Consider the following 12628-nt stretch of genomic DNA (forward strand, 5'->3'; position numbering starts at 1 on the left):
AGCGGCGTGCTCCTTTTGGCTGAGAGCGCAGGGCGGGGCGGCACGCTCCCGCTTCACAACGATACGCCCAGGGGGAGGCGCTAGGATACCCCAGCCACTGCGGGACAGAGTCACCGGGCTTTTCGTGTGTCCCACAGAGTGAGCTCTGCACTGCAGGCGGACAGAGGTACTGCAACTGCATCCTACTCAAAAGCAACAAATTCAAAGTAACAAATGTGGTGCTGTTCCATTTGTTAGGACACACATGCCATTAGCTAGGTTAAACAGGCTACTATAAAACAGGTAGCGGCGCTCCACTTGCTGGGCTGTGCTAGCACGTTAGCGCATTAGCGTAACGCGCTCCAGAAGAATCCTCTCAGGAAAGGAGGGAAAAGGCAGTTTCAGAGTAAAACAGTAAAAACCCCAAGCGGCAGTATCCATAGATACCGTGGCCGAGGAGATGGGTAACTGTTCTACGTCAGTGAGCCAATTATTCTTCCACTCATCTCAGATTTGAAGTTCCCGATGGTTGCATAATTAAAAACGTCCCCATTCTTTCTCCCCGCTTCCCACAAACCCCAAGAAAGAAAGGAAATGCTGAGAGACACACAAAAACAAAAACATGACGGAGAGAGACAGAGTGGTGTACACTCAGTAAGGGGAGAGAGAGAGAGAGAGAGAGATTGGCCCTCCAATATCAAGTGAAACCACCGGTAAGCCTTAAAAAAAAAAACATACAAGAAAAAAAAATATATGTAACCACAATGCTAAGGATGTCCATTTCCCAGAAACAGTCTTGCAGGGTGATGAGGAAGAAGAGAGGACTAGGGTGACAGGGCCCACGATGCTTTGCTCATGAGTACGATATCAGATGGGAAAAGGAACAGCATTCTTCTGTTCCTTTTCCCAGGTCCCCAAAAGAGATTCATCACAGGGACTCAGAAGAGTGGGCACTGACCTATGGCATAACGTACATATGAATACACCGATACTTACTCTCCACCTTCATCCCCTACAGCCTCTCAGCCAAAACAGTCATATAAATACAATAAACATGCCCTTAACACAATCACCAGCACACATCATCTTTCACTCTCTGCCTCACACACACACACACACACACACACGCAGGCATGCAGACACACTCACACATACACACACACACACAGGCATGCAGACACACTCACACACACACACACACACAGGCATGCAGACACACTCACACATACACACACACACACACACAGGCATGCAGACACACTCACACATACACACACACACACACACAGGCATGTAGACACACACACTGAAACACACATACATACAAACACACATGCGCACACACTGGAGCCTTCACTTCAGCAGGCAGAAAGCTGAAAGAGCACTTTGCTGAAGGTTACTCCAGTTTAAACCACGATCGACTGCGCAGCCAACATTCCTGTGCTGCCATAGGAATCAGAGAGGAGCTCACATACACTGAGCTCTGCTGCCCCCAACAGGACACAGAGAGAAATGCACGTGGAACCTGAATAAGATCACACCAGAGAGTGACATGGGCTAATTGACGGCTCAGTATTACCATATACCCATGATATAGGAGTTTACCTGTAAGTAGTGCATTCACATCTACAGCCCACTCATCAGTTTGATCTATAGAGTGGAAACCCAGACAAAAGAACAAAATTGAGGATCCAAATACTTTTGTGTCTTTACCAAACTCATGCCATCACCAAACCCTTTTACAAAACTCTTGGGCGCTTGTCCCACTCTCAAACACCTTCCAAGTGGCTAGTGTCACAGGCTGCACCTCTTACTGACACAGTGATTGGCCAGCGTCACACTCTGCACCGCCTGCCAGCACTCTTATTGGCCAGTGTCACTCCGTGCCTCCCATAACCACTCTTACTGGTACAGCTTGCTCAGAACAGCTTGGTACAGTGGCACAGAAAGAGAGAAGCATCCAACTACAGGAGGGCGGGGCTCCATGTAAAACCCCACTCTTAGACATCCTTCCCCGTAGTCCAACGCAGAGCTTGAGAAGGCGGAATCGTTTTTAGCCAATTGCATACACCGAACAAGTGGGGTGTGACATCAAACCCCACCCATCGATGTCCAGCCCCGCCCCTCCAGCATGCTGCAGTCGGACGTACTTGCAGAAGGCAGAGCGAGGAAGGCGGTTCAGAACAGCCCTGCTGCTCCCTGCCAGCCCGCCGGGTCTCCGGAGGTCTCCTCACCCCGCCCCCACATCCCCCCCCGTCACCCCTCCCCAGCCCCAACGCATCACATCTTGTCCTAATAAACAGTAAACAAAGCTCTGGCCGCATCTCAAACAAAATGCTTTTCAATCGTTTTTTTTTTTTTTCTCTTCATTTCTCATTTCCCCAGAGGAGGTAAAAGGGCGGGGGGGGGGAAGCTCGCGAGACCCCGCCCCTCGCCACCGCCCCCGCCTTCTCATTGGCTCCCGCGTGGACGGCGCTCGCAGGGCAGCGGCGGAGGAGGAATGCAGCGCTCGGGGCGGTTAACCGGTTTAACGTTCAGGGCGCTCGGCCGATTTTAAAACACCGGGCGGGTCGGGGCGGTTAAACGGACACGGCGACCGAGTGGAAAAAGAACGCGGTCACGTCCAAAAACCGCGGTCCTGGAAGAAAAAACGCTTCCTTAAAAGCAGGAACTCTCCCTCCGTCTCAACACACTCTTCTGTTGACTGAGACTCCCACGCAGGCAGAGCGGGAACCGATATATAAACACAGAGATTCCTATGCAGATGGGACAGGCGTTATTAACTTCGACGTGACGAGGCGACGTTTGCACCGAGCCTGTAAGTCACGGTTGTGCACCGAGAGATCTCGATCCACACCATTTGCAGGCTCTGAAACCCACGCAGGACCCTAGAAAGCAGTTGGCTGCAGTATCCGAACAGCCCACCAGGGGGCCTTTCTGTACTCCTCACAGTAATTACCTGAGTAAAAGCCTCATCTAATCATCGCCCATATCTAATCAGCTGCACCAAACTCCTTATCAACATTGATTCCCCAGGTCATCACTGCAGAAAAGACCTGAGTTTTGAGCAGACCTACCTGGTTGAATACATAAAAACCCAGCCCACTGGCCCCGCCCCCAGGCATTAAGACCCCACCCACCTGCTTCATGGCGGTCTCTCCGATCTTGTCCGAGTGCTTGCGGATGCTCTCCAGGAAGTCCTTGAGGTCGGACATGGAGACGTCGCGGATCTGCGTGCGCAGGCACGGGATGTTCTCCGCCATGATGGAGCAGAAGCGGTACTGGCCGGCCTGCGGCAGGCAGGTCTGCTCCAGCTGCTCCAGGGTCCGCAGCGCCGGGTAGTATCTGAGAGCAGGAGAGCAGGGGTGTCACGCTCACAGCCAAGAAACACTCCTCACATAGCCTACCGCAGGGATATCAAACTCGCTTATCTCACATAACCTACCGCAGGGATCTCAAACTCGCTTAACTCACATAACCTACCGCAGGGATCTCAAACTCGCTTATCTCACATAACCTACCGCAGGGATCTCAAACTCGCTTAACTCACATAACCTACCGCAGGGATCTCAAACTCGCTTATCTCACATAACCTACAGCAGGGATCTCAAACTCGCTTAACTCACAAACCCTACAGCAAGGATCTCAAACTCGCTTAACTCACAAACCCTACAGCAAGGATCTCAAACTCGCTTAACTCACAAACCCTACAGCAAGAATCTCAAACTCACTGAACTCACAAACCCTACCACAGGGATCTCAAACTCGCTTAACTCACAAACCCTACAGCAAGGATCTCAAACTCACTGAACTGACAAACCCTACCACAGGGATCTCAAACTCGCTTATCTCACAAACCCTACCACAGGGATCTCAAACTCACTTATCTCACAAACCCTACAGCAAGGATCTCAAACTCACTGAACTCACAAACCCTACAGCAAGGATCTCAAACTCGCTTATCTCACATACCCTACCGCAGGGATCTCAAACTCACTTATCTCACATATCCAACAGCAGGGATCTCAAACTCACTGAACTCACATACCCTACAGCAGGGATCTCTATATGCATGTTAATGAGTTCAAATGCAGACATGGTATGATGTTGGTGTCCACATAACTGCACCTAGTGTATGTGGCAAATCTGACAAGCTTAATCACGACACCACCGTCAATGACTGAGGTACTGGCTCAGGAGCACAACAGCAGTGTCCACCAGAATTAACCGAGACTTCCATAACCCAGTCCTAATTCCCCACCCTGTGCTGCAGTCATTCAATGAAAGCCACAGTTGAGACATAAACGGCTAGAGGAGGAAGGTTAAGTTTCATTCACAGAAGGTCTGATGCTCTCACACAGCACTTCCATCGGCTTAACCTATTGATTTTTCCAACATGTGATACTCGCTGTTCACCGGAACTGTGGGCTATTACCAGCAGATCCATGTCAGTAAAGAGGTCAGCGTTCACGGCCTCCTTCTTGCCACTGCTTGCTCCATGATCCGTTTTATGAACTGCTTCATACAGCGTAAAGATTGGAACAGTCCATTTACGAAACGACCGCAAAACAATATAACCGAGCTCACATTTAGGGAGAGACAATATGTAGTTTTCTAAAATGAGCCCTGTGATAAAACAGAGAGAAACATATTCTCAGTACCGGCGCCAAAGATAGATTTTTCCACTTTCAGAAGAGCCAAACGCTAGCAGACACGGTGGAAAGAAATTCTGTGTGGCAGGCAGGTAAGGAAAGTGTGCGTGGCTGCAGCCAGGGGAGCCCCACCAATGGGAAGGGCCGAGGGCTGTCTCTCCCTGCCGCGCTGGGCCGTGGGCTGAGTTGTGCAGCGTACGCAGGCGTTACACAATGCCACCGTCGCCATTCCCTGCTCCCTAATCCCCACACCCAGCTCCCAGCTCCCTACTCCCCACACCCAGCTCCCCGCTCCCTACTCCCCACACCCAGCTCCCAGCTCCCTACTCCCCACACCCAGCTCCCAGCTCCCTACTCCCGACACCCAGCTCCCTGCTCCCCTACTCCCCACACCCAGCTCCCTGCTCCCCTACTCCCCACACCCAGCTCCCTACGCCCTACTCCCCACACCCAGCTCCCTACTCCCTACTCCCCATACCCAGCTCCCTACTCCCTACTCCCCACACCCAGCTCCCTACTCCCCACACCCAGCTCCCCGCTCCCTAATCCCCACACCCAGCTCCCAGCTCCCTACTCCCCACACCCAGCTCCCCTACTCCCCACACCCAACTCCCTGCTCCCTAATCCCCACACCCAGCTCCCAACTCCCTACTCCCCACACCCAGCTCCCCGCTCCCCTACTCCCCACACCCAGCTCCCCGCTCCCTACTCTACTCTACTCCCCACACCCCGCTCCCCTACTCCCCACACCCAGCACCCCGCTCCCCTACTCCCCACACCCAGCTCCCCGCTCCCCTACTCTACTCCCCACCCCCGCTCCCCTACTCCCCCACACCCAGCACCCCGCTCCCCTACTCCCCACACCCCGCTCCCCGCTCCCCGCTCCCATTGCTCCTGGCCGACCCCTCTGCTCCATCAATCCTGACGGCACAGCGAGCTCCAGCGCAGGGGAGCCATAAATCTCACATAATCTCACGCAAATTTATAGACCCCTTAAACGGCACGTCGTCAGGTTACGTCTGGGACAGGCAGGGAGAGAGGGAAGGGGGGACATAGAGGGAGAGTGAGAGAGAGAGAGTGAATGAGTGAGTGAGTGAGAGAGGGAGAGAGAAAGAGACAGAGAGAGAGAGAGACATAGAGACATAGAGACAGAGAGAGAGAGAGAGAGAGAGACATAGAGACAAAGAGAGAGAGAGAGACATAGAGACAAAGGGAGAGAGAGAGAGAGTGTATGGGGGGGGGGGTTCCGTGTTTCTGTGAGTGAGGGTGACAGGCAGACTTGCCCTCTGGAGAAATATGGGCTCTTTAAGCCTGATCTGATCTGCTAGCGTACTGCCATTGATCTCAATGCCATTGTTCCTCAGCCCCACTTGATCACTTCCCGGCAGGCACCAAAGCTGGGACACAAATTTGGCCGTTTAATGTGTCCAAGCTGGTTTATCCCCGGTGCCCCACAGACACAGAGCCCGCCGTAAAACAGAAGTGACCATAAAACAAAACCGCTGTTTGAGCCCATCACCGAAAACACAAAGCAAAAAAATAAAATAAAATCACAGCGTGTACCGTAAAAAATAAAACCAAAGCAAAGTGAGTACATGCCATCAAACGAAACCACTCCAAAGTCAAAAACAATAATAAAACCAGTGTGTACCATAAAACCGCAAAAGGAAAATGGAAACACGCTGTTAAACAGAAACGCTAAAATACGTTGTGCACCTTTAAAAAAAACAAAAAGAAAAAACGCCGTTCGTACAGTAAGACAAAACCGCTGTGTGTACCGTGCAACCACCGAACGATGGAAACACAACCGCTGCTTGTACAGAGGAACAAAAGGCCACCGTGGTCGCCATGGTGACCCTACTGGAACACACCTCCACTGGCTATGGGAAGTAGGGAACTGCTGTATTGGGTCCCATAGAGAGACGGATGTTTTATCCTATGGCGGTACTGTAGAGTAAGACTGCCTGCAGCTCTGCGTGTTAGCGCTCCTGTAGCCTGGAGATCACACTTGCTGGCATCCACTCACACCCACACGGCCAGGAGAAACATGGGTCAGAACCTGGGGTTTCTGTGTCCCGGTCAGGCCACCGTAGTCACCTGTAAGTCACTGCTGCCAGGGATGGGCACAAAGTTCAGGAAGGAGATGAAAAGTGATGCGGAGTTGGCATGTTTTCTGTTGGACCTGTGAGTAATATAACCTCCTGCTATACAGCTAGCTGGCACGTTAGGCAGCTAGATGGCCGAAGTTGGGTACTCGGGTTGAGTGGGCGGGGTTGAAGACGGAGGAGGAGACCGTAAACAAGGGAAAAAAAATCCTGAATAGCATGCCTTTAAATGTTTATATCTGAGATTTTGTAGGAAAAAATTATATTTCTACTAAACCTGTAGTACATCGGGTGCATGCGTGGTACAGCAAACAAGGGGGGAAAAAACACTGAATGTAGGGCCCACTTTTAAATAGTAGGTTGATAAGACATATCGATAAGCTGTTTTTGCAAACTAAAACACTTTTTTTTTTTTTTTAACAGTCTTGTGTCAGAATTTCAAACATTTTCATATATAATTTCAGAGAAGTATACTGTAAGTAAATGTGACATCGATGTCCCACCACTAGGGGGGAACGATGGATAAAGTCAAATAGGAAGACCGTATCTTAACCGCATGTTGTGCATGTACAGACAATGGCATCGAATTAGACAACAGGTAGAATTTTGTGAACAGCTAGAATTTATTTTGAATTGGAAAAGAACATTGAGTCGTTTTCCAACATTCGTGTTCGACAACAGAATTTTGGAAACAGCTAAAATTTTGTTTAGTTTAGTCCAAATGTTCAGGAATGCGGAGCAGATATTAGGGCCTATTGGTTTCACATAATTACAGATTATTTTGCCATTGATTGAACAAAAAAAAAAATGTGGATTTTAGTGTTGTGTGCTGTAAAAACTTTTTTTTTTGGCACTGGTATTTCGTTTTTTTTTTTTTTTGATACGTTTGTTTTGTGGGTATTTGTATTTAGTAACAAAATACATTTTCATTTTGCGCAACCCGTGGAGAGACATTTGCTTCTGCAAAACCGCGAAAGCCCCAACTCACGTCTAATCAGAAAAGTATCGCTGCTTACTTTATCAAGATGGGAAAAAAATACCTTTATCCTTCAGTACTGGACTTTCTGTTCGCCACGCGCTGCAAACTTTTATTACGGTTTCGCTTTAATACACGTGCAGAACTCTTTATTTATTTCTGCGCGTTTCTTAAATTCGATACTGCAACTTGTCCCTGATGACTTGGAGGTAATGTTCCGAACTTCGTTCAGCAAGAAACGGAGGCCAGTAAGCCACTGTTTACATTCTCATAATTAATGAAAAGTAGTTTTATATTTCACTTTTTTTTCCTGCGGTACGGGAAATGTACCGAACCGTGAAGCCAAAATGAATGTGCCGTACCGACACAAGATTTCTGTGTACCGTTACACCCCTGTCGGTTACCCATTAAGCCCAGTTTGAACTTTTCACATATTTCATAATATTTCTTGAAGTACTTTTTTTTTTTAAGTTTATAAATCAAGTCATAAACCTTGAAGCTAGAAATTAATCTTTCGCTTCTAATGTTCATTTTGTTTCGCAGTTTATTTTCATAAAAACATTTCTTTTTCGTAGTCCTTTTCATCATCTGATCAGAGAAAATAGGATTTACGGTTGATTTCTGGTTCTTAACCCTTGTTGTTAAGAACCAGGCTTTTTTGTGGATGGTTTTAATGCCCCAAAATGCAGGAAATTACTTTTAAGTTGCAAAAGCGCCACTGGCCCCTTTGCCCATGTGTTCGCTTCAAAGACACAAGACCTTGAGCACCACTCTGTAAAAAATACTGGGGAGAACCTGGCAGTACCCCAGGTAAGCTTACCCAGGTTTCTCATATATTACAGCTCACCTTGGATGAAAGCAGCTGATGAGTGAATATACAGTAATGTTAGTAGTTAAACTCAAGCAAGGCGCTTTCCTGTACTGAAAGTCAGGCGACATGGCTCAGGAGGTAAGAGCGTTTGTCTGGCAGGGGTTCAATCCCCCGCCCTGGGCGTGTCAAAGTGTCCCTGAGCAAGACACCTAACCCCTAACTGCTCCCAACGTGCTGATTGGTACCTTGCATGGCAGCCTTTCACCGTTGGTGCGTGTGTGTGAATGGGTGAATGAGTCTACGCACTAGTCCACAATGCGCACACACAGATCTCACACTTAACCCTGATCACTATCCTATATAAATATCCCTTCCAGCCTTGCTACTTCAAGATTACTTTACACAAGCCGCTACTGCCACCTAGTGGCAAAACTACACAAATTACTTCAACCTTTCTCACCAGTACATTCCAGGACATCACTGAGCATTTTGAAAGAAACTTCTATTTACAGTTATTCAGACAACAATTTTGAGTGACTTCTAATTTTTGCAATAGCTAAAGATAAAGCATTTCAAAATAAGTAAAAGCACTGTCCAGACTAAAAGTCGATCCATCGAAGAACGGTAGATCCAAGACACAGATGATGATGATGATGATGGTCAAAACGATCAGCGATGGCTGGAATTCAGAACTCACAGCAGTATCCTTTGGCCTCATCTGCTCCTGTAGTCTGCTGTACATCTCCAGGACTGAAAGAGACAGAGAGGGAGACAGCGTCACAAACACAGCCGGGTTTGCTCGGCACTTTCAGAGAAGGTCCTGAATCAGGAACACCCTGCAGCTCTGCATTAAACTTGTGCTCAAGATGAAGGCCACAGCTGGGGGTTAAACAGTCTGTCCCACGCCTCTTCTGTCAGTTTACTCCTGTTTAATCATGCTTGTGCATTTAAAGCCACTGCAGACAACTGAATCATGTGAAACAACTAAAACACTGAAAAACGAAAGGCCCTTAACTTTTCTTATACAGGCGCTGAAAGCACCATAGAGTTTGACTGCGTGAATGCAGTCAGACAACAGTAATGAGGAGTATTCGGCAAACAGGAAGACAGTTAAGTGCAATGGTGGGTAAGCTTTGGCATGTGAGAGAGAGGCCATGTCCAGCCAAATGGGCCATGCACAGCTAGTGAGATCACACAGTCCTCACTGAGGGTTCATTTATGGGTATGAGGTGATGAAGGCAGAATTTGGCTGAAAGGGGACATTTGATGACAGCAACCTGTATGAATATATGTGCATATTAAAATGGGGTAGGATCTGGCAGTCAGAGAGGCTCAGTTTAAGTCATAGGCTATAACAGAGGCCAAGGCAGGCTGTGAGTATGTATTTGTAAGGGAAATATTTGGCAGGCAGGCTTTGTGTACAGGTTTATGAGGACACTATTTTGTCAGGCAGGCTTTGTGTACAGGTTTATGAGGACACTATTTTGCTGGCAGGCGGTGTGTATACATTTGTGAGGACTATTTAGCAGGCAGGCTGCGTGTATGTATTTGTGAGGACTATTTGGCAGGCAGGCTGTGAGTATGTATTTGTGAGGGCACTATTTGGCAGGCAGGCTGTGAGTATGCATTTGTGAGGACTATTTAGCAGGCAGGCTGCGTGTATGTATTTGTGAGGACACTTTGTCAAGAAGGCTGTGTGTATAGATTTGTGAGGACTATTTTGCAGGCAGGCTGTGTGTATACATGTGTGAGGACTATTTAGCAGACAGGTTGTGTGTATGTGTTTGTGAGGACACTATTTGTCAAGCAGGCTGTGTCTACAGATTTGTGAGGACTATCTGGCAGGCAGGCTGCGTGTATGTATTTGTGAGGGTACTATTTGGCAGGCAGGCTGTATGTTTGTATTTGAGAGGGCACTATATGGCAGGCAAATAAAGGGGGGGGGGGGCTCTGAGGCAGTACCTGGCAGGCAGTGGGTCAGTTTGTCGATGGACGTGGCGATGTTTCTCTGCTGCAGACGGCATTGCCTCAGCTCGTCCATCGTCGTCAGGAGCTGGAGTGACACAAACGGGAGAGTTGGGCGACACAGTCGCGCAGACATCACGCCGTTCGGCGAGCAGAAGGGGCTCCGCGACTCCAGACAGACCGCAGGGGTGGCATGAACCGGGCCAACGCTGCCCGAAAACTGACCTTTCGTCTCAAGGTTGCTAAACCGAAGACCGCGAATCACAAGCGGTGTCTATCCTCAACGACCCAGATAAACAGCCACAGTGTCTCTCTACAGATAGGGGGAAATCAGAATCTCTGATGTCATACCTCCTTCCCATCATTCTGCAGCCTCTGGTTGGTCTCCGTCACCTGACTCTGAAAGGAACAAACAGGCAATCAGAGGCAGAGCAAAAATGGAACAGCAGCAGCAAGATCACACCATTAATAAGGCAGACGTTTGCCTTGTTTCTTCAGGTTACTATAATCCAGCTCAGCTTATGTTAACACCAAGGATAAATAAACAATGATTATTTATGACTCAAACAAGTTCTTAAACCAAATATACCCCCCTCCAGCCCTAACAGACCCCATCCAACCCCAACACAATCCTTTCCTCGACTCCTTTTCATTCTTAAATACCTGCTCTGAAAAATACCACTTTGAAATGCTTTTTTTGAGGATTTTTCAATAAATAAATGAAAGCTCAATTACTTTCCTGAGTAGCCTGAATTGAAATGGAACCAGCCTAATGGTAACAGCCTGGCCTCATAAGAGACGTGTGGAGCTGGCCCCGCCCCTCCTACCTTGAGTTTCTGCGCCTCCCCCCGCACTTTGAGCAGCTCCGTGATGGAGTCCACGAAGCCCTGGAAGTGGTGGTTGCACATCTTCTCGATCTCGCGGTCGTGGTTGCGGATCCGCCCCTCCAGCTTCTCCATGAAGAGGCCATGTTCCTGGCCGTCGTACACTGACCTGCGGGGGCAGGCAGGGGGCAGCAGTGAGCAAGGCCCAAATGCAAATGCAAAAAAAAAAAGTTGGCGCCAGTCCTGTATGTTATCAGGAAACCGGACTCAATCACTCAGGCAAAATGGCTCTATGTATAGGCTAATGCCAGTAGGCAAGTGCTGTCGGTCGGAGCTATTTATAGAGCGACTGTTCAGATACAAAGGGCATATTACAGCGTAAAAATAAACCATGAGCGAATCCACAAATATAGCCGGGACCGATACTCAAAGAGGCTGGCATTAGCATATATCAACAAGTCAGCCATCTGGCTGCACAAGCCACAAACACTCCCCAACAGCACTGAAGAAACGCTCCGGCAACACTTACACTTTTCAACCACATGGAGGCAGTGTTACGGAGGGAAAAGTTCGAGCTTGTCGCAGCCTGTCGGCCGTTTCCCAACTTCCGCGTCTTGCAAAACATCTCCAGATGTGGTGCAAGAGTCAGTGAAGCTCCATTCCAAACACCTCCAAGCTAACGCTGGTCAGATATCCCAGCATGCAGAGGGGGGAAAAAAACCCCAGGGAACCAATTTTTCCCGCAAACACAGAAAGCACAACACTGACAGCTGTGATGACACCCCAAATCCAGGGCACAAAAACAATCCGACACGAGCGTCCTTCAGTTTTCTTCACGTGTCTCGGCAGTTCCGCTCGTTTCACTAGCGCAAGGCTCTGCGCGTGCTCCTACATGACCTTTCACCCTTTCGCTGGTTAGAGTACTGCAGGTTATGCACTCTTTACTGAGTTATCAGGCCTCCCCACTGAAGTATACGAGCAAACCTCAGAACACCCAGGACGGCAGATTTATCGGCTGTTTTAATAATAAATGCACTTTTCACACTTTAATAATTGCGACTGCAGGCCTAAGTCCTCTCCTGTCACTGAATGAATGGTGATAAGGGGGTATATCTACAGTATGGACACATAGGGGACTCGAACCCCAGGCACAGCTGCTGGGGACTGTTCAGGAAAGCCCCTCTCAAACAGCTGGGTGGCTTGGGATTCATCAGGGGCGTCAGGCGGGGGCGAGACTTACAGTAAGAAAAATAACTTACTGTAAAACACAGTTTACCCTTATAACCACACCTGTCAGATGAAAACCACTTAAAATG

General features: G+C 48.7%; 1 protein-coding gene across 2 annotated transcripts in view; it reads right to left on the reverse strand.

Annotated features, from left to right (window-relative positions):
• exoc6b (exocyst complex component 6B) overlaps positions 1 to 12628 on the reverse strand; it is a 103902-nt gene that overhangs the window by 73578 nt on the left and 17696 nt on the right. For both annotated transcript variants that reach the window (XM_064343802.1, XM_064343800.1), the window contains exons 2-6: positions 11316 to 11481; positions 10840 to 10887; positions 10486 to 10576; positions 9230 to 9273; positions 3120 to 3326 (exon numbers count right to left, since the gene is read on the reverse strand). In XM_064343802.1, the coding sequence (XP_064199872.1) occupies positions 3120 to 3326; positions 9230 to 9273; positions 10486 to 10576; positions 10840 to 10887; positions 11316 to 11481 (556 nt within the window). The remainder of the gene's footprint in view (positions 1 to 3119; positions 3327 to 9229; positions 9274 to 10485; positions 10577 to 10839; positions 10888 to 11315; positions 11482 to 12628) is intronic.

The sequence above is a fragment of the Anguilla rostrata genome, chromosome 7, assembly GCF_018555375.3.
Source record: "Anguilla rostrata isolate EN2019 chromosome 7, ASM1855537v3, whole genome shotgun sequence".
NCBI lineage: Eukaryota > Metazoa > Chordata > Actinopteri > Anguilliformes > Anguillidae > Anguilla > Anguilla rostrata.